The following is a 26,303-nucleotide window of genomic DNA, read 5'->3' as shown; positions in this document are numbered from 1 at the left end:
CAACCACTTTTCTTATATAGACAGTACTTGGATTGTTGCAAGCCTTCATTACTTTCCAGAATTCTTAAAAAGTTGATTTTGACCATTGTTGCCAATATTCTTCTTACTTTTATAGAGGAGCAGAGTATTAGAGACTTTTATTCCACTATTCCCACCAATGTCACTCACTTGCAGTATTTTTTATTTAGCTTTATTAAAAGTATAACTTACATTTAAAAAATTCACCAACTTAAAGCATAAATAATTTGATGAATTTTGTCAAATGTATACAGTCATATAACAATCACCACAATCATGATACAGAATATCTCCATTATCTCAAAAAGTTCTCAATTGCTGACATTTTGCAACTACTGAACTGTTTTCTGTCACTACAGTTCTACCTTTTCTAAAATTCTGTATAAAGGCAATTACATAGTGTATGATCTCTGTGTCTGGCTTCTTTTACTTCACATAATGTGTCTGAGATGCATCTATTTTGTTGCATGTGTCAGTAGTTAGTGCCTTTGTATTGTTGAATATTTCTTTTTATGTGTATACCACAGTTTTTATTTCCATTTGTCACTTAAGGGACCTTTGTGTTATTTCCACTTTGGGTCTATTTTCTGAATAAATCTGCTGTGAATATTCAGGTACGTGTCTTTGTATGGGTGTATAATTTATTTTATCTTGGCTATAAATAACTAAAAGTGGAATTTCTGGGTCAGATGCTAAGAATATGTTTAATTGAATAAGAAATTGCCAAACTGTTTTCCAAGGAGGCTGTATCCTTTTGGAAGTTTTAGTGGTTCTATGTCTTTGCTAAAACTTAGTATTGTCAGTGTTTTTAATTTACGCATTCTAGTGTGTCTTATTTTAATTTGCATTTCTCCCATGACTACTAAGCATCTTTTCATGTGCTTATTTGCCATTTGAATATCTTCTTTTAGAACTGTATATTCAAGAGTGCCTGGGTAGCTCAGTTGGTTAAGTGGCTGACTTCAGCTCAGGTCATGTTCTCACAATTTGTAAGTTTGAGCCCCTCATCAGGCTCCACACTGGGCTCTGTGCTGAGAGCTTGGAGCCTGGAGTCTGCTTCAAATTCTGTGTCTCCCTCTTTCTGTTCCTCCCCTGCTCATGCACTTTCTCTCTCTCTCAAAAATAAACATGAAAAAAATGAACTGTATGTTCAAATATTTTGTACATTTAAAAACTCACGTTGTTTGACCTATTATGGAATTTATTGTGGAGTTCTTGTGTATTCTGGGTACAAATCCTTTACAAGATACGGATTTTACAAATATTTTTTCCAAGAAGAGGATTAATTCTTAAAGTGCAGGCAAATATCTGGGTTTAGGGGAAACAAAAGAATCCAAATCTAGGTACTCAAATCTAGTTTGTTTGAGTCTCTAGTTTTAAAAAATAATAAATCGACCTCCTGTTTGTGTCAAAAAGTAGAAAACATATTCAAGCATGTGACATATGGAAGATGAGCCCTTTGATGGCTTTTGTATATGTAGTAGATCAAAAACTTTTGCACAGAGTAAAAATGTTTGTTTGTGCTTCCAAACTATAATGGAAGAACAAGTTATTAGAGAAGTAAATTTTATACATGGCAGGCAATCATTACCTAAAACCAGTTACAGAGTTGCCAAATTAACAACATTGACTTATTTAAGCTCTTATATATCATATATTTACTTAAGCTCTTCTATATCTCATAATATATCCAAGTGAGAATGTATATATAAAATTTACCTCACATACCACTCTTAGGTCTTAGGTGGTGATTAACATATGTGGAACTGGCCAAAAAGATAGGCTGTCAGTTATAAAAGCAAAGGCCAAACCCATGCTAAAGATAGTTTCAGACTAAATGATCAGTTTCTAATCCAGGGTTGCTTATTATATTTGACACTAATGAATATGTAGTCAGTGGGTATACTGGAGATGGCTGAAAATAAGGGGAGTCATCAAATATTTTTAAAGAAATGAGTGACATGAGAAAAAGTTGAGAAATAGAACTGGTTTCAATGTCAAGCGTTTGAAGTAGTAGTGAAACCAATTAAGAGGCTATTGCCTGACTTTAGGTAAATGAGGAGAAGGCACCAAAAGAAGGCCAAGGGAGAGGCAAGACTTCAAAAATACCACAGATGTATAATTGACCGGACTTGGTAATCAAATGAATACAGACCTTAAAGAAGAAAAGTATCAAGATGACTCCACTTGGGTGGCCTACTTGGTGATGCTTTTAATCAGGATAAGACATTTAGTAGCAGAAACAAGTTTTGAAGAGAATACAATGAGCTCAGTTTTGAAAGTTGAGTTTGAAGGGCCAGCAGAACCCCACAAATGGGTGAGATTAGTGAGTAGTTAGAAATGTAACTCTGGGGCTCAAGGGAGGTGTCTGGGTTCGAGAAAGAAGATTGGACATCGTCAGAGTCTATTTTAAGATGGGATAATATATTTCAGTATATTGAGCAAAGACTACAGTCTGAATTGTAAAAAATATTAATAGTTAAGGGGCAAGTACCACTTGGTGACAGGAAGGAGATAGTGTTTAGAGAGATGAGGGAATTCATAATCTTGAAGACCAAAGAGAAAAGTTTCAAAGAATGGAAAGTGGTGATTAGTGTCCATTACTACAAATGGCTATTTGCTAAAAAGAAGATATAGAATTTGGTGATCAAAAAGTCACTGGTCAAAACTGGAAATAGCCTAAATATCCACCTATAAAAGAGTAGATAAATCAACTGTATATCTTTATACCACGGAAATATATACTATATACTATATACTATATATACTATATACTACTCAGCAATTAAAAGGAATGATTACTGCTATACCTCATAAAATGGATCAATCTCAAAAATATTGTGTTGGGAAAAAAAAAACCAGACACACAAAACTACATGCCATATGATTTCATTTATATAACAAAGAATTGGCCAAATCAGTCTATGGGTGATAGAAATCAGAAAGAGGATGCCCTGAGGGAATAGGAAGGGATGTGATGATGAGAATTGATGGTAAAGGAGCAGAAGAGAACTTTCCTATGTGCAAAAATGTTCTTTACCTTGTTTGCGGGTAGTTAAAATTGCCAAAACTCATTGAGCTGAAGATTTAAAGCCAGCGCAGTGAGAATACAAAAGATAGACTGAACACCTGAATTTTCTTGCTTTGTAAATTCCCACTGATTTAGAGAGGCGTTCCTTTACAAAAGCAGATGTCCTTACAGAAAGAGACACCTCAACTACAAAATTTTCAAAGCAGAGAAACAGAAATAATGTAGGAGAGAACTTGGCAAGCCCAGGAAATAAAAACTAAGCGGTCAGTGAAGTAAGTCATAATCTCAGTCTGTACTACAGTAATCCTAAAAAGCTCAAAAATGGGAATTGACATTTAATGGAGGCTAAAAAGAAGAGGGTTGCTTGAAATTCTATTTTAAAGTAGGTAGAGCCCTAGATTTACTCCCCAATTTGTATCTAGGTGACTTTTCTTCCCTACCATCAACACAAAACTGGAAGTTTATTGCCTAGAAAGGCTAAAACAGAAGTCCCCTAGGCTGGGGGACACCAGACATAGTTGAAGGTGAGACACTCAATTGAAAATGGGAGCTTTAGAGACAGTGATATTTATGTTCTAAATATTGAGGTTCTTAGGCCTCTTTTGTAACTCAGCTTCAGCATATTAGAAAACACTCTCAAGAGGAATCTGAGAATCTGAGTGCTGAGAAATCTGATCAGTCCATGATAATAAAATAAAATAAAATAAAAATAAGGCAGCAAACCCCAAATAGAACAGGGAAGATGGCCCTGAGAGAGACGTCACCAAGGAAATTAAATTAATAGATTAACACACTTAGGGAGTTAGATAGCTGAGGAAGTATTTGAGTTTGAATTTAGGGATAAATACATTGAAAACTAAAAAAAACAAATAAATAAGATGCTTATTAACTCCTGGGATAGTGAAAAGTTGAGAATGGAAGACAAAGTAATCAGAGTATGATATACATGTGAACAACATTTATATGGTCAATAATAAATATAATAAACACTGAATCCTGATCTATCAAAAAACTGAAATTATGATATAACTATAATTATAAAAGATAAAGTGTATCAATGCAGGGTAGGCGAGAGATGGGAATAGATATTAAAAAATTAAATCCATAGGGCGCCTGGGTGGCTCAGTCGGTTAAGCCTCGGACTTTGGCTCAGGTCATGATCTCACAGTTTGTGGGTTCGAGCTCCGCATCGGGCTCTGTGCTGACAGCTAGCTCAGAGCCTGGAGCCTGTTTCAGATTCTGTGTGTGTCTCTCTCTCTCTCTCTGCCTCTCCCCTGCTCATGCTGTGTGTGTGTGTGTCTCTCTCTCTCAGAAATAAATAAAACATTAAAAAAATAAATAAAAATTAAAAAATCATCTTTAAAAAAATTAAATCTTCATCATGCATAGAATAAAGTCTATAAATAATGATTTGTACTAAAAAATCAAGAAGTAACAGCATAAACATGTTGTTAGAGATAAACACCAGCAAAATAAACAGGTGAAAGAGTTGCCTCCAATGAGGCATAAATGGAAAAGGACACAAGGGGTAATGTTTGACTCTTTACACCATGTGCATTCAATAACTATGATTTTTAAGCATAATCAGAAAAGAAAAATAGTAAAGGTATTTGCAAGAGCATTTCAGGAAATTACATTGTAATGGATTGAAGAGTAAATTAAGGAAATTGAGACTGTTCTCAGCCGATTGAGTAGTGCAGGGAAGGGAATTTTGGGGTAGGTTAGTATAGTTGCTTGATGGAAAGATTAGGATTGAGGGGGAAATTGGTAGTTTGTGTGATTATTTAGTTTATTTAGGTAGCTAACTAATTGGTTAATCAATTTGTTCAAAACAGGGATAAGCTTAAAGAGAAGAAAGCAGTTGAGAGAATTTGCTGAGATAAGGGAATAAATGAGGTACCATGGTCCCAGATGAAGTGGTAGATGTTGAAATAAAAAACAAGATGAAAGGATTACCTTTGAAAAAGAGTAGGAACATCATTTTTTTTTATGATGAAGGAAAGGATTATTAAAAGAATTTGTATCTAGTAGCTTATATTCAGCTATATTTTCTCACTGGCAGCAGTGGGTAAGGCCTCTGTTGTGGGACTGGGATACTTTTCACAATCCGAGATTGGGAGCCAACCAGACGAAAAAATGAAGGGAATGCTGAGTAGCAATTTTGAGAGCCCAGCTGAGGATGAAAATCAAAATGTATTTATTCGTCAGCATGGGCTGCCATAACAAAGTACCACAGACTGCGTGTCTTAAACAACAGACATTTATTTTCTCACAGTTCTGGAGGCTGGAAAGTCCAAGATCAAGGTGCCAGCAGGGCTTGGTCTTTAGGAAGCACACTCTTTCAGACTAGCAGACGGCCACCTTCTCACTGTGTTCTCACACAGCAGATTGAGAGAGTGCAAGCTCTCTGGTGTCTCTCCTTATAAGGAACGAATTCTGTTGGATCAAGGTACTGCGACCTCATTTAACCTCAATTAATTCTTATAATTATACAATCACTTTGGGAGTTAGGGTTTCAACATACATGAGTTTTGGTGGGGACACCATTTAATTATAATATATAATATATAATTTAGCATCTATAATGCAACACTGAGTTATTCTACCATTTACACCTAACAGCCCAAGAGAAGGGGAGAGGACTGATCTGAATTTGGCGACCAGCGTGATTGAGATGGCAAATGAATGGAGGAGCTGGTGAAAGCAAGGCTAAGATGACTGTTCATGCATTCCAGGAAAGGAAAGGGAAGCCAGGAAAAGACTGGGTTTAGATCAGAGAATGCAGGGCCTGGAAGGCTTCATGGCAGAGTTCTCTCAATTCTGAAGGCTGGAGAGCCAACAAGAACGCTTGTATAGCATACCTTGAGTGGGTACAGTACTTTGTTGGGACATAACTTCTTGTTTCTGCACTTTCAACGTCATTGGAAATAAATGAGAATTATCAATCTGAAAAGAAAATTTAGGTTTATTAGTGGTAGCAATCACCACGTTTTTGCTTCTTTTTAGACGACTCCATACATTGAACAAGTGTGCCTCAATGAAACTTGATGTGAACTTCCAAAGAAAAAAGGTAGGTGTCTACACCTTACTGAGATCATGGCTACATTAACAAAAGAAGTTTGCATTCATAGATTAAAAACAGTAGGAACCCAAACAAAATTCTGAAATCCCTGACCATCTATGTTTATTCTCCAAATATCCCAGCTCATCATAACCATCAAAAATAAGTTCCATTATAAATCCAGGCTGAGGTCTATTTGTTTCACCATTTCACTTTGCTTTTGTTTTGATCAAAGGGTTTTGCTTTAAGATCTAAAATGCCTTCTCTGTGGTCATCTTTTAGAAGTTTCTTTAGTCATAAGTATCCACTCCGTACAGTGGATACTTTATTAAGCACTTACTGTTTTCTAAGAGCTATGTTATGCACTTGCCATCTGTGATCTCATTGAATCCATTGAGGTAGGGTTCTCTGTGTTCTAGACAAAGGAAATAAAACTTGAATGGGTTGTCATTTGCTCATGATCTTTAAGCTAGTGGGAGAACAGAGCTTCGAACTCAGGCATGCCTAACTCCAAAATCAAGGCTCCTAATAACCACTGTCGCTGAAAGACCTCTCTCTCTCTCAGTGAATTGATCCTCTTGGGAAATTCAAAATTAAGATCGTTGACTACTTTTTTTTCATTTCACATCTCCGATATGTAACAAGTCAAGCCACAATATATTTTGAAGAAGCAGAGAAAACATCTTTGAGTCAAAAGAAAGTGCTCTCTATCCTGGTCTACACAGAGAAATCATTAAATCCAATGGATTTTAAGCAACCTAATCATTAAAAATAACTTGAACTTGAATTTCTGTTCTAAAATAGCACCCAAAGGAAAAAAAAAAAAGCAAATGAATTTCGGTTGACCTCGCCTTAAAAACAATTGGGGGTTTTGAGTTATAAACCAAAGATTTAAGCTAATGAGGTAAAATGGTGAAAAACAATATCCAGAGAAATATTAAAATATGAGCAATTTGTCTAGGCCGAAGACAAATTAAAAATGTGGGAATAAATGTCCCAACAGCTGTCTGGCTGAATAGACCCCTTGAAAAGCATACACACTATTTGAAGCATGAGCATCAGATGTTGTTTTGGTTGTAACACACGGTTCTTATTAAACCTAACACAGCCACGCCTGTGTGTCTAAAGCATGGCTGGGCCATACGGCTTCCTAGACAGATCTGTATAGCTGCAGTGTATTACAAAAGACAAAAACTGATGACATGATTTGTTTTCAACCAAGTGCAGTCAGTGATTGGATTCTCACCCTATCACCAGCTTTTCAAAAACCCACATGTGAGATCAGCCCAAATAACATTTGTTAGGCTGTTTGTGTGTTACCTTCACAAAAGCTCCCCGGTAAATCGGTCATTGCAGTATTCTGACATTCTTAATTCATTCCTCACGTTACATATAGTGGCCCTCGCCCCTACAGCCGCTGCTTAGCTAGAGGCCTCACAAATGCATGCACTCGAATAAAATATGGCTTTTCACTGTGTAAATTGAGAAGACATGGCCTGAATTTTCAAATAAATAATTTCAACATGTGGTCTTAACCACCTTGTGAGTCGCAATAATGACCAGCATCTGGGGCTGTAGTCTAAGCAGTTACACAGGAGACCCTGTGTGGGGGTGTCCATTCCTGTGATCTGCCCGCTCCACAAGTCATAGGCTCATCCTTTATTTTATTGCACCAAAAAACTAACTAACTAAATAAATAAATACAAAAAATAAATACAGACTCGGCCTAGGCCAAGTGATCAAACATAGAAAATGAAACTTGAGAAAAGCACCATGTGACGTTGCAGTCAACTTTGGAATTAGTTTATTTGGAAGAAAAAGAAGATCAGCAGCATTTCCTCTAGGTATGTCCTCATTTTAGGCAATCTAAGAAATAAAAATATAATCCTTATCTCTCACCTGCAGAGGCCCAGACATGATTCATTCTGTAGAATGTCATCTCCAAATCGCCTAACTGTCCGTAGCCCCAGTCTTTCTTTCTCCCTTTGGACGAGTGGAAGGGCTACATGTGCTCATCTAGCATCTGTGTGGGCATCAAACCCCCACACAGAGCACACTGCGTGCCAGGCGCTACCCCTCACTGTGGCTCCACATCACAGATGCAGAGGGAGTAACTTGCTCCAAGTCATGCAGAAATAGCAGGGTCTGACCCCAGATATTCTGGCACCAAACTGCCCCCTCTCACCTTTCAAAGAATTCACAGGGGCGCCTGGGTGGCTCAGTTGGTTAAGCATCTGACTCTTCATTTCAGCTCAGGTCATGGCCTCACAGTTCATGAGTTCGAGCCCCGAATCTCCCTCAAAATAAGTAAATAAACATTTTCTAAAAACTTTACAAAAATAACACAAAGGGTGGGTGAGCCTGGTGGCTCAGTCGGTTAAGCATCTGACTTAGGCTCAGGTCATAATCTTGCTGTTCGTGAGTTCGAGCCCCGCGTGCGGCTCTATGATGACAACTCAGAGCCTGGAGCCTGCTTCAGATTCTGTGTCTCCCTCTCTCTGCCCCTCCCCTGCTCATGCTCTATCTCTGTCTCTCTCAAAAATAAATAAACATTTAAAAACTTTTTAAAAATATAACACAAAAAATTCAGAAATGTGCTGGAGCCTGAAGGGGCTTCTGGCACTTGGCCTGAGGCCTGGAAGAGTTTCCTCCGCAACACATACAATTATATTTTTATTGTTGTTTTTAGAAGAGGGATGTTTCTTGCCATCTGTACAGAAGTCCATGATTTATTTAATGTCCTCATTGAAATGGATCTCTGAGTCTCTCACAGCGAATCTCTTTGCTCTGCTTTGCATTTTCTTCTCACTGGATTTTTTTTTGTAATTCTGAAGAGTTTGGTGGGGTCACCCAAGAAAGAAAAACAAGCCCACAAATAGATGAGGACCGTGAGGCCTCATTCATATTAGTTAGGCACGCACTTTTCTTGGACCACAAATGCTACTTGTAAAGCGCCAGGAAAAATGAAATCACACCTGCCTCCGCCTCTCAAGATAGCACCGCAAAATTCTCTCTTGGTGGAAGAGAAAAGTGGTTTTTCAGAGATTCAAGGTAACCTTCCCTGTTGAGAGTCGGGTAGAGAAGAGTATTCTCAGTCTTGGCCACACGTGTCGCCGAGACACTTACTAAAACCCAGGCAGGAGGCATTTCTGGAGACCCTGAGGGCACCAGCCGTTGCCTGCCTCTGGCTTCAGGCTCCTATCTCTGCGGCCCTGCACATGGTACATTCCAGCTTCTGAACAGGTGCCCCCCGCAACTCAGCTCCAGTTCACTCGAATGGGAGATACGCATCTAACTTTCTGTGGATTAGCTGCCTCTTACAGCTGTGCGCCTGTGTGGGCTCCTGTTTCCCAAGTAAGGGTCTGGCCGAATGCCATTAAAATAAAAACACAATAATAATTTTTTAAAAACCTTTCTTTTGCAATGTCTGGTTGGCATTTGTCTCTGAGGAATATATAATTTCAGCTAAGAATGTTCCCAGTTTTTTAGAAAAAAACAAATATCAGCACTTCATCTACATTAAAAACTCCAAGGCACACACAGAGCTACTTGTTCTCAGAAAAACTATTTCTTCTTCATCAACTACAAAATTCACACTTGCTTCACGATGACCTTAAAATCCCCCATTTGTTAGTGTTTATGTGGTATGATTTCCATTCAAAGTTAAAGTTGAGACCGAAGACTCCAGCAAGGCTGTCTGTTACATGAGGAAAGAGACGGGCACAGGCACTCACAAGGCTCTTCCCTGAAATTTCCCAAGAGAGAAAGAGTGGCTTCAAATGGTTCTGGTTAAAGTTATAGTTTTAATAAAAGCTCTCTGAATCATAACCAAAGGTGGAAAGCAGCACAGAAACCATGACTAATTGCCACCTTGCAGCCAGCATCTCCTGGCCTGGATGATATCAGCATTTCAAAGCAGCTGCAGCTGTTGCCCAGGGGCCTGGTCCCCTCTCCCTTCCACCCCCTCTACTTTTCACACACACCCCAGTCTCTCCCACCAAGTTAGACACTTCCCAGTAGTTCCAAACAGCAGAGCCAAAAGAGAAAACAGTTACATCCTATTCCAGCATTCACTTGACTGGAGAGTTTTACACTCTTACATGGAAGATAATTGCAGGTGGATATCCTAGAACCATAGATCTTTGAGTTGGAAGGCATATGCCATCATCTCCTCCAGGCTCTCATCCATTACAGGATTTACTTCTGAGAGTGTTGCTCATAGTTCACTCAGCCTCTGCCTGTAAGCATCTAGCCATGATGAGTTCACTGCACTGCAAGGCAATTTATTTGCTTTCTAATTACTGGAAGTCTTCCATATAATAAACCAAAGGCTGATTTGATGTAAACTTGCCCATTGGATTCTGGCTCTTTTCTCTGCAGAAGTACCAAGTATATATTTCGCTCTTTTCATACAGCAGCCCTTCAGCTCTCAATCCTCTAGACTGGGGGTTGGGAAACCACCACTCCTGTTTTTGCAAAAAAAAAAAAAAAAAGTGAAAGTTGTATTAGCAGACTCATTCTTCTGGCTGTTAACAGCAGAGTTGACCAGGTGTGACAGAGATTGCATGGTCCAGAAACCTATAATATTTACTATCTGACCCTTTACAGAAAGTTTTCTGACCTCTGCTCAATCTCAAAGTTTCTCAAACTGTCTGTGGTGAGTGACTTGGCGTTTTTTTGGTTTGTTTGGTTTTTATTTATTTATTTATTTTCAGTTTTGAAATCTTATCTTATTAAGAGGCCATTGTTCAGCTCTGTTAAGATCTTTATACATCTCAATATCACCGGTCTCTAACAACAATAATTAGCTTTATGTTGCACTTTAAGGTTTATGTGGCATTTTCACGTATAATCTCCTTTGACGATGCTGACAAATCATCCTGGATGTATATTATTATTATTCCCATTTACAGCTGAGAAATTGACTCTCAAAAAGGGTACCTTGGTCAAGATCACTTAGTGAGTTACCTTGTGCCATATTCATATTTTAAAAATATGAGTTCTCCTGGCTCATTCAAGTTACTCTTAAAATGAACATAAGTTTGAGACATCCTCCAGACAACTCTCCCTTAGTTGCATTCAGCCTTTTGACCACACTTTGGTATGAGCCACTCAACCAGTTACCAACAAAACTCTCTATAGCATCCAACACAGTGAGCCATCTTGGCCACAACAATATCGTGAGAACCTTGTGTCACTTCTTTTGCTAAAATCCAGACACTCTGTGTCTCTATTTCTATTGTCTACTAAACCATTGAGAGGGAGATTAAGGTTTGTCTGGTGTGTCTTTTTCTCATAAATATATCTGACTCCTAGAGATTTCCATTTCACATTTCTAAAGAATCAAGCTATTTGTTTTTAGTCTCAAAAAATTATCAAACAGAGGAGATCTCAATATCTTTTCATCAGTACACTTCCACAATACTAGAGAGTCAGTTGTATGCATGTTAAGTCTGCTGAGCCCTGAGTGTTTAAAAAAAAAAAAAAAACTTAAACTATAGTGCAGTGTGTTTTTCATACTGTCAATTATGACACATTGGTGGGTTGTGAAATGAATTTGGTGGGTAACAGACAATACTGAAAAAAAAAAGAAACAGATTAAACTAGATTATAAAATATCAGAGTAAAAACAAGGATAATATTTATAGCATGAGCTTGTTTATTTATCTGTTTGTATGTTTGTTTGTTGTAACATATGTGTGCCTTAAGCTGTGATGGGAAGTTTCTTACTGTATGTCACTGTCAGTAAGTTGAAAGATTCTGCCTGGTGGAAAAAACAGACAGAATCATGTCACTGCCCTTTGGGACATACTCTGATAATCATATGCACAGGATGCTAAAGGAGAATGGGTGTTTTTCTTTTTTCTTTGTTTTGTTTGGTTTTTGGCTTTGGTTTTCATTTGTTTGTTTTGGTTCGAAAGATCTAAATACTGCAAAATTCCCCTGAACTCTTGGCCTTTTTTTCCCAGGAGTTTACCACTTTTTCACATGGCTTGGTTGGGTTGTAAATACCTTCCTGTTCCCCAAAGCTGATACAATAAGCTCTTAGAGTCTAGCAGACGGGCGCAAGCCTTCCATTCCCAGTCCACAGTACCCAGCTTGGCATCTCTTCCTGACCAAAATAAAGGAATCCTTATCCAACTAGTATGTGGTTTGCTAGCATCAGTAACCAAGTTTGGGCTAACTTGAGAGAGCTCGTTGGAGCCCACACTAAATATCGTAGTTTCTATTTAAAATATCTACATTTTCTGTAAAAATATATCCTTCCTTTGCCTTCTCAAAAGGTGTTTGCTGAAAGGGCTTTTTCAGAATGCTAACTTAATATCAGCTTCTTTTTACCAGCTTCCTGAAATGTGATCTGAAAATTCAGTAAGTCACCCTTCAACCTATTATGGTGCCTGATATGTAAATGGCCCTCCAATGTCATGTCTTACTGTATCAATCACAGGAAGAGAGAAATCTAAAATGCTATAAAGAATGTATAGCTTTGATTCATCATCTGAGACCCTTTCCTTTTTTTCTACATGTACACTTTTTTAAACTCTTTTGACAAAGCTTGATATAACCTTTTTTAAACTCAAAGCTAATTTCCCACTGTGATCCCAAAGGTATGGAATTCTCCATTAGCATTTTAGTTTTTTACTTTCTTCCACCGTCCACTGTACATGAATGTAACCACTGTACATGAATGTTCAAATTTGTCACTTAGTCCAACCCATGTGAATCTAGATTTTCAAGAAATAAATGAAAATGGGGAGATGATAGTATTTATCAGCTGAGCATCTATTTACTTCTTCTTGAAAAGAGAATATATCACAAAATTAAGGGGGAGTAAGTAGACATTAGATACGTAAAAAGATAGGTAAGCAATTTTCTTAGATAGACAACAAATAGATAAGCAATTTAGTAGACACTGGAAAATAACAAATACTCCTCAATGAGGGCCTACTAAATGCATTATTTCATTTAACTCCCTCAGCAAACCCATGAGGCAGAACATGGTTTTAGTACCATTTCATGAGTTGATAGAAACTTTGGAGAGAAGAAGCAATTTGCAAACAATCACCTAAACTCTTACCTGGCACTACTAGAATTTGGAACCAAGTCTTAGAACCAGATGCCAAAGTAGAATAAATTTAATTCAAATAACACAACAGTATTGGGCAATTACTGTGCGCTTGACATTGGGGAGGTTATAAATATGAATAAGACACAGAAACACAAGCCCTTCTCTTAATGAGCTTACCTCTAACAACTGAGAGTGGATGTGAGTAGCATGAACTTAAGTTATCATTGGAAGAAGTGCCACAACACAGATCTAATCCAAATGCTATAGGAGGTCCAAGTCATTGCCTTGGAGCAGAGAGGCCAGGGAGCAGGGAAACTGGGAGCCACAACTGAAATGAGGCAAGAACAGTACACTGCAGGCAGGTTGAAAGGGCTTTGAATGCCACGCTAAAGACTTCTAGGAAGGCCAAGGAAAGCTGAAGGCTTTGAAGCTGGAAAATTACACGATCATATTTGGATTACAGTGTAGAAAGCTGTTTGGATGGGGAAGACGCTGGAGATAAGGATTCTAGCCAGACCTTTACTGTAACAGACCCAGACAGAGGTGCCAGGGGCCTACACAAAGGGAGTGAGAGGGAAGATATGAATGAGGGGACAGATTTGAAAGCCATTTCAGAGTTGGGTCTTGGTAATAAGCAGGATGAGGAGAGGGAAGAAGCTGATGAATCCATTCATCTTGGAGGGAAATTATTGCTTTTTGCCCTAGGTCCAGGTCTGTCCTGGGCCACAAGTGTTAGCAACGATAACTGAGGACACCTCTGGCCTCAAGGAACCCAAACAGTCATCTCTCAGGGGATTCCTACTCAGGCAGCACTCAGACAGGAAAAAGAAGTGTGTGAGGTGCAGAGTGTGAGTCAGGGCCGAGCATTGGGGCCTCAGCCGCCTGGAGATGCATGTCCTGCCAAAAGGCACTTAGATTCAGAGATGATTAAAAACAAGAAGGCTGGCCAAGCAGAGTGGGCCGAATTGAACTCTCCTCAACTGGTGATCTCTAGAATGGCTCCCAAGTTTCTACTTAGAGCAATTCAGTGGATAATTTTGCTGTCAGTTTGTGCAGGGAATACACAGTAAGAATCAGGTTTGGGAGACTAAGGTAAGGAGTGTCCGTTTTGACATAGATGGACTCTGAGGTTCAGAAGAGGGAGGCTGGAGGGGTACCTGAGTGTCTCGGTCGGTTAAGCATCCAACATCAGCTCAGGTCATGATCTAACAGTTCACGAGTTCAAGCCCCACACTGGGCTTTGTGCCTACAGCTCAGAGCCTGGATCCTGCTTCAGATTCTGTGTCTCCCTGTCTCTCTGCCCCTCCCCTGCTCATTCTCTCTCTCTCTCTCTCTCTCTCTCTCTCAAAAAGAAATAAAAACATTTTAAAAATTTAAAAAAAAAAAAGAAGAAGAAGAGGGAAACTGGAAATATCATCCTGGGGCTCAGTGAAGAGTTTTCAGGAAAGAATCCATTGCCTTTGATGGCAGGATTAAGTTTCTGAAAAAGAGAACTGCAGGTGTTTTATATTTAGATGTCTAGTCAGATGGTAATTACACCTCTTCGTAATCAGTCAAAGACAATTTCTTAGGAAGGAAGGACTCAGAACTTGTATGAAAATTAAAAGGAAGAAAGCTCGGCAGATTGAGAGATCCTGTAGGCACAAGGGAGGAGGAGGGTGTAGGGGACAATGAAAGATGGCGGAAGAACAGTGGGACAGCCAGAGGGCACGCGTGGAAGGGAGGGAAAAGACGGGGGGTACCGCTCCTCTGTGCTCACCCAGTTTCCCACTGCATCCACGCTTCCTGGAAGCGAGCATCATCTTTAATGTTTTTCAGGGTGACGACTCCGATGAGGAAGATCTCTGCATCAGCAACAAATGGACTTTCCAAAGAACCAGCCGCCGGTGGTCTCGCGTGGACGACCTGCACACACTGTTCCCCGGCGGAGACAGAAATGGGTCATCGGGAGACATTAGGATGAGAAACACCACCAGCAGTGAAAGTGTCCTCACAGACCTGAGTGAGCCCGAGGTCTGCTCCATCCACAGTGAGAGCAGCGGAGGGAGTGANGCCTGCTCCGGCCAGTCCTGCCCCGACAGCCCAGTCATGCTGGATGCCACGTTCGTGAGCAGCGGCCTCCCTCAGTCCCCCAAAGACGTTCTCAGCTACCCCCTGCACCCAAAGAATGAGAAGCCCACCAGGGCCAGAGCCAAATCATTTTTGAAACGTATGGAAACACTCCGAGGGAAGGGAGCGCACGGAAGGCATAAGGGGCCGGGGCGGACCGGGGGCTTGGTGATCAGCGGGCCGGTGCTGCAACAGGAGCCAGAGGCCTTCAAGGCCATGCAGTGCATCCCGATACCCAATGGAGATCTCCAGAGCCCGCCCCCCGCTGCCTGCACCAAAGGGCTCCTGAGCTCCAGCAAGTGGAGCGGGGAAAGCAGCCAGTCCTTAAACAGCAGTAGCGGGGTGGGCACTCCCGGCCCCAAGGAACGGAAGTGCCAGGGCGCACACAAGCGCGGGGGCATGTACTTGGAAGACCTGGACGTGCTGGCCGGGACAGCACTGCGGGACCCAGGCGACCAAAACCACACACATGAGTTTCATTCCCAGGAGAACTTGGTAGTGCATATTCCCAAGGACCACAAACCAGGAACGTTCCCCAAGGCACTCTCTATTGAGAGCCTCTCGCCAACAGACGGTAGCAACGGGGTTAACTGGAGGACCGGTAGCATCTCCCTGGGCAGACAGCAGGGCCCTGGTGCCAGAGAGCCTGGGCTCATGGCGTCCTGCCACAGAGCAAGTAGAGTCAGCATCTATGACAACGTCCCAGGCTCCCATTTGTACGCCAGCACAGGAGACCTTTTGGACTTAGAGAAGGATGACCTCTTCCCTCATTTAGATGACATTTTGCACCACGTCAATGGGCTCCAGGAGGTAGTGGATGACTGGTCAAAGAATGTCCTGCCTGAGCTGCAAGCACACGATGCGTTGGTTGGAGAATCTGGATTATGCCCCTTTCCATCTCCGAATCAGATCACCTTGGACTTCGAAGGCAACTCAGTCTCCGAAGGTCGGACAACACCCAGTGATGTCGACAGAGATGGGACATCTCTGAATGACTCGGAGGCCACCGGGGTCAGAGAAAGGAGGGATTCTGGTGTAGGGGCCTCTCTGACCAGGCCAAACAGGTTGGTGGCATGATTTCCTGAAATGATTTTCAATCCATTTCATAATAATTATGGTCTGTTTATTTAACAAACGTTTAAAGAGCACATACTGAGTGCCTGACCCCGTTTGAGGTGATAAATGTGGTTAGGAATTATTTGAACAGAAGTATGTCTTTTGTGACACATATTATGGTGATTGAATCCGTGTCAACTCACGTTCGTTTCTCTGAGTGTTTATCCTTTAATTCAATCTTAGTTTTATTAAAAAAAAAAGTTATGAGTGTACGTGCAAGACGTTATGCTAGGCACCATCAGGAATCACTGCTAAGGGAGGCCCAGTGCCTGTTCCCAGGTGCTTCCTGTGACCTTGCTGCAGTATGAGTTCAAACGGCTCCACCTCAAATTTTAAACATTTTTTTTTAATCCTGTGAGAAATTTCTAAGACACAAGGATGCATACTTCACGAGTTTATTTTGGCTTAAAAAACTGCCCATTACAGAGCACATAAAAGCCGTTTTACAAACACCATTTCAGAAGCACCCTTGAAAAATGGCCCCGGAAGAGCTTAAGCAGTAGAAACAGTAATACTGGATGTGTGGCTGGGCTCTGGTTGAGACAGACATGTGTCTTGGGGTCCGCTGCTGTGTCGTCACTTCTGTTTCTCCGTCTGTGCCTGCCACCTCCAGGTTCCATCTCCACAGCGAAGGAGAGTTAGAATGCAGACAGGATGGCAGTGCGAAATGTTCTACAGTTCCGGAACATTCCACATCTCACTTTCCAACTCGAGCTCTCTGTCTGTGTCTCTGTCTCTCTCCCAACACACACTTACACGTCACCGTCTCAGCCACTTTCAACACTTTGGGAACAAATGTAGGAATAAACAAACAAATAAAATATATCACTGATTTAAAACCTCCCAACAAAACAGAGAATGACCTTTTCCATTATCAGACTTGAAAAAAATAGTTTCTTATGTTTATTCTGTACATTGGCGTCTTCTGTTCCATTTGCCTTGTGATTGTCTTGGCTCAGAAACTATTTTGATTAGCTACTTAAAAGTTAGTAACATCCTGTGTTTTCCAATAACATGTCCACTTTGTGACTGGCTTCTCTGACGGTCTTTCTGGTAAAGGCGACTCCGATGGAACAGCTTCCAGCTCTCGCACCAGCCTCAGCCGTCCACGGCGCCCCACATCAGCAACCAGACGGCCGGCCAGCTGAACCTGCTCCAGCGCTTCTCACTGCTTCGCCTCACGGCCATCATGGAGAAGTACTCCATGTCCAATAAACACGGCTGGACGTGGTGCGTAGCATGGTCACTTAGGAGGGGATCTTTTGTTCTAGAACTAAGAACCCCGTTGCCAAAGCTTCAGTGCTTAAGTTCTGGTTTCTAAAGAAGCCATTCATGGCCTTCTCTGCCGACCTCCTGAAAATAATGCCAGAGCTCTGCCTCACTGTCTGCCTCCCGCGCTGCTGCAGCGTGGATGTGATGTAGCCTGCGGGAAGCGTGGCTCTATCTGTAGCTCTCTTGTTAGTTTCCAGGGATAGCTGTCACTGGCTCCAAGAAGGAAAAAAAGACAAGCAAAGGGTGCTTAATAGTGAACAGAGGAATTAAAAATAAACTGGCCATAAAATAATTCTGGCAGTTTGCAGAGAAACAGCTGTCACTTGTACCTTCTGGCGAAGGGTAGAGCTCAACACTTAGAGCATTGATTCATTCAAAGAGCATTTAATTCTCCAACGACATTTCTGTGTTTCCTTCACTAGCAAATAAAAACAAGAATATGCAGTAAACCTTTGCAATAAGGAATTGGCAAAAGCGCATGTTGAAATCTGAATAAGTCCCTATTTTAGGTGGGTTGGTGGATTTGAAAAAAATACCAAATGTCATTAATCGTCCTATGTTATATATTACGTAGAGTGAAGAATCAAAAGTGCCTTTATAAAAACATTCTAGGAAGTTATAAATTGCATAGTCCAATCAATATATGCTTGCATCAAAATTTTCTTTAAAAAGTTCAACCAGTTCTAGAAAAGTAATGTAGCCAAGAATTGCTTCATCTTCTCTCCCCTCCTTTGACCCCCAAGCCCAACTCAATTTCTTATTCTCGTAGTTTTCAAATTTCTTTCCTTCTGCCTTACTGAGGACAAGTGTTTATCACTGGAGAGGCATGTCAGTCACAGTTAAACTGGAAGTTTGTCCACTTGACTTGAAAGCAGAGCCACAAATCCACCCCGCTAACATAAATCCTGCTGTTTGATAGTTAGAGGCCTAACATAGGCAAGAGGCGCACACAGTCCTTCCATGTGATGTGATTCGTTAAGGGAGAGATGTTGGATTCCCCTTGTGCCTGTTGGTTGTTCCAACAAAAGCTTGGCTTCCCTCTTGCTTGCTTTCACAGCCTCTCCTCACAGGCTGCCCCAAGAGGCTCGCGTGACCTGGTTTCTGTGAATTCTAGGTCAGTTCCAAAGTTCATGAAGAGGATGAAAGTTCCTGATTACAAAGACAAGACTGTCTTTGGTGTTCCCCTCATAGTTCACGTGCAGAGAACGGGACAGCCCCTGCCTCAGAGTATTCAGCAAGCACTCAGATACCTGCGTAGCAACTGCCTCGATCAGGTATGGTTGTACATCACAAACACAGACCCGGATTTATGGAATGCCCGACCAAGTCCAATCCCTCCAGTATCAGATAAGATGTGCCTCACCAAAAAGAAAAGGCATTGTGATCTTTATATGTCAGCATTTAATTTGACCGAGTTACATCCTTGTCAAGCTATTTGAAGGTATTTCCTCTCTGGCAACTTGAATGAGGTCCTGAGTAAAAATTCATGATAATAGCTTGTACCTGGGCTGGCAAATTTGTATTCCCCAGACACCGGGAGTTACACTTTACACTGCATTTCCTTTTTGATTTTTGCCCCACTGCCACCATTGTTTGCACAGCATTCTTGCATCCCTGGTTTATTATCTTTTGAGAAAAGAATTAGGTTTCTCTCTCTCCTTTTATTAATTCTCTTTTTTTTTTTAAAACAGCACCATGACCAGGAAAACTTAAACCAAAGATAGATTTATTTATATCCTTTTAAAATGTGCAAGTAAATGATGAAAACAATGTCAGCTAAGTCAAATATCCCCTCATCTTGTAGAGTTGATTAAAATGCTACCTAAAATATTCAAAGATGGTTTTCTGTCTCCAGAACTGTTTGGGGACCACCATAATGGTGGCCTGTCATTGGATCCAGAGTGCATTCCATTCTGTAATTTACTAGGCCAAGCCTTGGCTCCTCCTTCAAATTAACACCCATTGGTTTCTTAGACATTCTGCCCCTCCAAAGAGCCATTTTCCCACTTGATAAACTGCACCTTTGAGTAGTGGGCGTATTTTCAGGCAACTACTCTACAGTGGTTTTTTTGTCTCACATCCTTTAATACCATGTGAATAATCCATGCCCACCTAAGCTTATTTGCACCTTTTAATGATTTACCTTGGGCTCAGTGACCAGGAATGAACAGAGCTACATAAACTCACAGATCCTGGCTACTGATGCTTGTATCTACCCCAAAACTAAGATCACACTTAGAATCAGGATGGTCTCTTGATGAATCAGATACCAACGAAGCTATTACAACAGGAGTAACTTCTTCATATGATGCCATCTTTGGTTGAACTGAATGCATGGTCCCCTTTTTGCCTTCCCACTTCTAATTTCGAGAATATACAAGTACATATTTCCCCCCGTTTATGTCAATGGCATAGTGGAGGGCAGGAGTGGTTGCTATTACTGTTGTGGTGAAGACTATTTTGTTTTGAGAAATAGCTTGAATAGCTTCCCTATTATTTCTCAGAAAGAAGGGCAACAGACCACTTTTCTATATATAACTAAGGTGCTTAGCAGATGCACCAGCATCAACTGACTCTGAATAACATCTGAATAGAGCAGACCAATGAATCCAGTTACTTAAGCATGAGTGGGTTTTTTTTAATTTTTAGAGTTTTTACCAAAACTGCCCACCAATCAAAGGTAGGTCATCTATGAAACCCAAGATTGTATTTTGTGAAGGGTAACCTTTTATTCAGACACATGTTTTTCCAAGCTTCTCGTTTTTTCTAAGGGTTTACAAGACCCATCCCTCCTCCTGGCTAATTCCCTTAGAGTCTTTGGCTCTGCCTTTTCCCAGGAACAAAAAATATTTTGTTCTAAACATTCTAATGCATGGCCAGTGAACGCTTCTCAAGCAAAAGCTCTATTAAGGGAAAGCAGTGTTTGTTCAGGAATACCTAAAGCAAATGCAATCCATCTATGCAATTAGCTCAATAATAGTAACATTTCTTAAGTGCCCATCATGTCCTCGGCATTGCACTGAGTGCTTCAGATTCACCATGGCATTTAATGCCGTACCCACCCTGGGTGGGTTGTCCCCCAGGTGGCAATGGCGGAGCCAACACTTGCTTGAAAAGCTACGTCCAGAGTCCAGAGTCCTGCCACCTGTTAGAATTGCTTGTCCCAGTAGATTTGGGGTGATACCATCTCCAGCATCATGGGACAGTTTGAGAAATGGCCCTGAACAACTCATTGATGAACGCACTGTCCAGAGTTTGTTGATACCGTTGATTATTACATGAGGTAGTGGCCTTTCTGTGATAACGGAAGAATCTTTCTCTGGCCCCAACACCTGAGAGCATTGTGTTTCTTTTGGACAACAAGTCTGGTTTTTTAATATTAAAAACAACTGGGTATGTTTTCCTCTCTATATTAGCTGCTAAAATGATTGGATCCAAATGTGTATTCTGCTGTAGTAAATATATGTAAATATTTGGCATGAATTTTTTACATCAACCTCATTTCTGGCTTCAGTTGCCCTTTTCATCTTTTTCCTTTGCTCATATTTTCTTTCTTACCTTTTATCTTTAATTTAATTGTATCTTGTACATTTTAGAGATCATTCTAAGTCACCTTGAATTCTTTCTTGAGCAGAGTGGATGGGAGTAAATGAATTGTACTACCACTGTTCTACTCACTCCTTTAGTGTAGACTGGCAACCAGTCAGGACCCCTGTAGATTCTGAATCACGGATGGTACCAGTAAGACCACTGTTATTGGGTCCAGTCGCCTGTCTGAAGGAAAAGTCATACAAATCAAGAGAAAGATGGTGGACACCAAAATCTCCTCAATTCTGGCTCACTGGCTTATTCCCAGTCTTGAAATCAAGCCTCTAACTGTGTTTTAAATCTGGAAGAGTGCCTTACTGAGAAAACAGTGTGCTGGCAAAGCATTGTGAGAAAAAGACTGATTTCGAGGACATGAATACTGATTCTAAATGTAACCAAAATGAGGCAACCGTCTCTTGTATCAGTCAAAAGAAAGAATCTGTAAGATGTCAATGAGACTTTCACCAGAGGCAGTTAAGACCCCATGAAGCGCTCCACACCTGCAGGGCTTCCCCACCTGGTACGTCCCTCCCCTTCGCCATCACAGAGTGTGGAAATCACACAGAGGCCCCCCCTCTGATCCCTGCGAAGAAGGAAGGTGCCGATAACAAGGGAACAAGGGAAAACCAGACAAACACAATGGAAAATTAAAACCAGACTCCAAAGAAAGAGTATTCTAGAGATTCTAAAAGCAAACAAAAGCAAATAAAAGTGAACGAATCAGTAAAGAAAGAGGGGACAAGAGTAAGAGGGAAGGAACATGCATCACTCTAGACTGTTCCTTCTTCGCCAGTAGCACCTCCTTAGAACTGAAAAGATTTAGATCTGCACGGGATCTTGAGATCTCAGCCGCTGGATCATCAGAAACCAGAGAATCCCAGAACATCCTTTCTCTAAACCAGACTGATTGGCCTTTGGGCTGCCTTCCTTCACATGGTCCCCTTGAACCATCATCCAAGACTCTCCCGAGGCTTTGCCCTGGACCCCACGGAAGGAAGCTTCCTGCCATGATCTAGACCCCTTTTCCTCATGCTAAATGTTCACCTCAAACATAAGCATTCATCACCAACAGTTGAGCACAGCCCCCAAGGGTCCGGAAACCTTGCCAATATTTCCCCTCCTACATTCCCAAGTACAGAACAGTTTATATATGATGAAACACAGTGCATCCATTTTCACCCTTGCAGCTGGATGTAGATGAAATAAGGAAGTTCAGCCTTCAATTATGAACCATTTGTATTCAGACATAGCAGTGTGTGAGAGGAGCCTTGCTTTGTTGCTGGAGGTTTTATTTCTGCCCTAAATCAGCGGCGCACAGAAGCACAGGTTATGCCCATCCTGATGAATGTGGAGCCACTGCAGGGAGAGAGAGGCCAAGCCTGCAGTGCTCAGAATCAGAACCCGCCCNCGCACCCTGTACTTAGGAAGCTTTCTCTTTCTGCATAAAACCAACCTTTCTTCATTAGCTGAGCACATTTCTGAAGAAGAGGAAATGGAAGTCCTGATAAACATCATTAAGTACTGAATGGATTAGCATAAAAAGGATGCCAAGTAGGAGATTTAATATTATTTAGATGAAATTTGAATTCTAATGTAGCACTCATGCCCGACCTCTCGTTCTAATGGAACAGTAAGTTTTAGAAGCCCAATTATTCTGGGAAGGCACTTTCTACTCAGTGCAAGTGTGCTGTACACGCTGCGTATTCATCACGGTCCTGCTGTCTACCTCAGATGACATGAGTGACACTCTGGGGCCTTTCTAGTCTTTGCTTTTCCACAGCCGGGTTTTTAAGTGGAAGACAAAAGAGAAGAAAGTAAACCCGGACCCAGGGAATGCTCACCACTCACCTTTTACCTGTAAAATGAGAGATCATAAGCAAGATGCTTATGAAATGAATTGCGCATGGCTGACCACTAGTCTTCCCATCTCGGAGAGGGTGTTGGAGCCATGCTTTCGTGGCACATGAGAACAGGACCCACTGTCGAGCCTGCAAGGCCTCGTGTGAAATGAAAACGTGAGCTTCTTTGTTCATAACTTATTAAGAATTTCAAAACGGTGACAGCAGAGAATTAAACCAAGCATGGGGCCCCGTGTGACTACCAGTAGTGACAGGCACAGAGGCAAATGAAAGACATTTCACACTCTTTGGATCCTTCTCATAATGAAGCTGAGGGATCTGGGGCAGCCTCCCATCCGCAGTGATGACAAGGCTGCCCTTAGAAGCGACAGCTTTAAAATGGTTTCTTCAGTTCTCTGTTTTTCACTCAGAAGAAGAATTTTTTTTTTCACCAGAAGTGCAAATTTCATCACTGCTTTGAAAAACTTTTCTAGGAAATGATTACTGCCAGTCACTTATGCCGCCCGCCATGGTTGCCTGATGAAGTTAGGTGAATTTCCTTATTCTCAGGATCTCTACACCATCAGAAGAATCTTCTGGTCACTGTGTCCTGGGAATTTTCCACTGCAAGGAACAGAAGAAGCCAGTCCCAAAATGGCTCACACAATAGGAAATTCATGAGCTCCCACAACAAGAAGTCAGGAAGTAGGCTGGTTCCAGGATTGGTTTTTTCATCAGCGTGGGGCTGAAGTTGAAGACTGGGGTTTCTTTCCCTTCTGCCTTCCTTAGCTACTACATCTGGAATCTGGTCTAAGTTCAGACCACCTTTTCCTTATTAAGTTTAGGAAAGAAATTTCCTTCTGTGCTTCCAACAAAAATCCACAGATCCCACAGATATTTCCCACATCCCTGGAAGATAAGGGTGGGACAGGAAGGTTATTGTCAGAGTTTGAGGCAGAACAAATAAATACCTGACAGCCCTCTGGACATCCTGTGAGATCTAAGTCAGAACAAGCAGCTGAGAGCCTGCAGCTGGAGGCTACATATTTTTATGTCTAAAATAATTAAAACAACAATATTTGCTGAAACTAGAAAGAACCTTCGAAACAGAGCAATACGGAGAAAACATTGCTGGGATGTGTTTGTACATGCGCGTCGGTGCTAACCCAGAGATGAAGCCAACAAGACTCGGTGGATGTTCTGTAATTTACACACAAACACTTATCTGCTTCATTCTTTTGATAGATTCCAATCAATATTTCTCTGCCGCTAAGAAAATAACAGGAATTCTCAAGCAGAATAATACCAACTCACAGGAGGATAAACGTTTGTGAGTCACACTTCAGAATTCCCCTTCCAGGCACTCCGATTCTGAGAACTCCTGTGGAGCACAGCCCCGTGGCACTGTCCTGGGCCTCCTTCCAGAACTAGAGGGGTCAAGAATGTAAATAGGCTGAGGATAGATCTCACTTTAGTAATCATTCATCTGGCATCTTGAATTTTTCTTTTGACAGTACGTGCTTTCTTCTCATGCGCTCGGATGAAGTTTGGAGAAGTTGCCAGAGGATGATAAATGTCCTTTGTGTTCTTGACGAGTCATCTAATCTAAGTGCGGCAAAGTTTTGCATTTTCTAGACGTTCCAAACTTTAAGAATAAAAAAGAAAGCAATTAACATTTTAAGTGACAATATGCTTGAATATTCCTAATCTGCAGAATTAGGATGATAAGCCTTGGAATGCAAAAAAAAAAAAAGTATGACTAAAGATTCTGTGCTTCTTGCCACAAAACCTAGCAGTGGATGATTTCCTCTGCGATCCATTCCTCTGACATATACAAAGCCTGAGTATTCTCTAATTGCTCCGACTTCTCCCCTTGCTCTCCCTGTACTTTAAAGGAATTAGGACTGCTCTCCATTTAAAGCAGTAACCAAGAGAGCTTTCCTCAGACACCTGAACTTGGGTCAAGGCTGGCTTGGCACGTGGAGCAGCCGCTGGCATGGCCTGGTGCATTCCCCAGGCTCAGAGAAGAGGCGCCATGGCTGACTGCTGTGCCGCTGCTTACCTGTCTGACCACCCAGAATGTGCTCACCTTTTTGGAAGTGAGCCAACCTGTGAGCTTTTCAGGAGTAAGAAAAGTAGATACTGAGGGCTGAATGAACAACAGTTTGAGCAACTCCAGGCCCTACAGGCATTTAAATATAGCAGACATGCTGGGGCACCTGAGGGGTTCAGTCCATTAAGCGTCTCACTCTTGATTTCGGCTCCGGCCACGATCTCACTCTGTGAGATTGAGCCCTGTGCTGAGCTCTACGCTGACAGCACAGAGCCTACTTGGGATCCTTTCTCTCCTGCTCCCTCTCTCTGCCCCTCCCCTACTCATGCGCACGCAAGCACACACTCTCTTTCTCTCTCTTTCAAAATAAATAAATGAATATTTTAAAAAAATAGCAGACATGAGAATTCACTGTAAACCAGGGGTCCCAGAGAAGTTCAGTCCTATTTTTGGGTAGAAGCAAGTCCATAGTGCAGACCCTCTCGAGGGGCCTGGAGTGTAACCTGCCGACCCTAGCAGGAATCTCCTTCCTTCTAGGGCTCTGCTCTTCTCACCATTCCTACTAGGAGCATTATCTCCTTGGTGCCTTACTGCCCCATTTCTTCATTTATATGTCAAACAGAGGAGGAGTCTAAGCCCTAGGGATGACAAAGTCATAAGACAATGCCTTGAAGTGTGAAAAAAAAAAATGCCACCCAGGAATCCTCACTAGAACCACATCTTATGCACATAATAACTAACCAGGTAGAGTAATGGGTGCCAAGTATCACACAAGAAGCATACATAGGGAATATTACAGGGGTTCCAAAGAAGGACAAGAAATAAGACCCTTAAATCAAAATACATGCTTATGAGCATTTTATTTCATGAGCATATTCCCTATAAACTTCTCCCCCAGAGGTGCACCGTGTATGGTTTCTTATCTAAGATCCACAAAACCTTGCATTGACCAAACTTTCTCCAAACCCCCACTAAAGTGTCAACACTAAAGGGCAGGGAATTTTGTCTGGTCTGCTCTGCTCACTAATGGCTCCTAGCGACGGTAAGTATGCCAGCGATAGGGTGGTATTTAATCACTGCTTAGTGGTTAAATGAATGCCACGATAGCATCTAATGTGTTAGAAGACTGCAGGTTACAAAGGACAGTC

General features: G+C 41.4%; 1 protein-coding gene across 1 annotated transcript in view; it reads left to right on the top strand.

Annotated features, from left to right (window-relative positions):
- STARD13 (StAR related lipid transfer domain containing 13) overlaps positions 1-26,303 on the top strand; it is a 180,000-nt gene that overhangs the window by 138,154 nt on the left and 15,543 nt on the right. The window contains exons 4-7 of the mRNA XM_077752537.1: positions 6,056-6,119; positions 14,998-16,352; positions 17,464-17,634; positions 18,791-18,950. Coding sequence (XP_077608663.1) covers positions 6,056-6,119; positions 14,998-16,352; positions 17,464-17,634; positions 18,791-18,950 — 1,750 coding nt within the window. The remainder of the gene's footprint in view (positions 1-6,055; positions 6,120-14,997; positions 16,353-17,463; positions 17,635-18,790; positions 18,951-26,303) is intronic.

The sequence above is a fragment of the Crocuta crocuta genome, unplaced genomic scaffold (genome assembly GCF_008692635.1).
Source record: "Crocuta crocuta isolate KB4526 unplaced genomic scaffold, BGI_CrCroc_1.0 scaffold190, whole genome shotgun sequence".
Lineage (NCBI taxonomy): Eukaryota > Metazoa > Chordata > Mammalia > Carnivora > Hyaenidae > Crocuta > Crocuta crocuta.
This window is presented reverse-complemented; position numbering and strand designations above follow the sequence as displayed.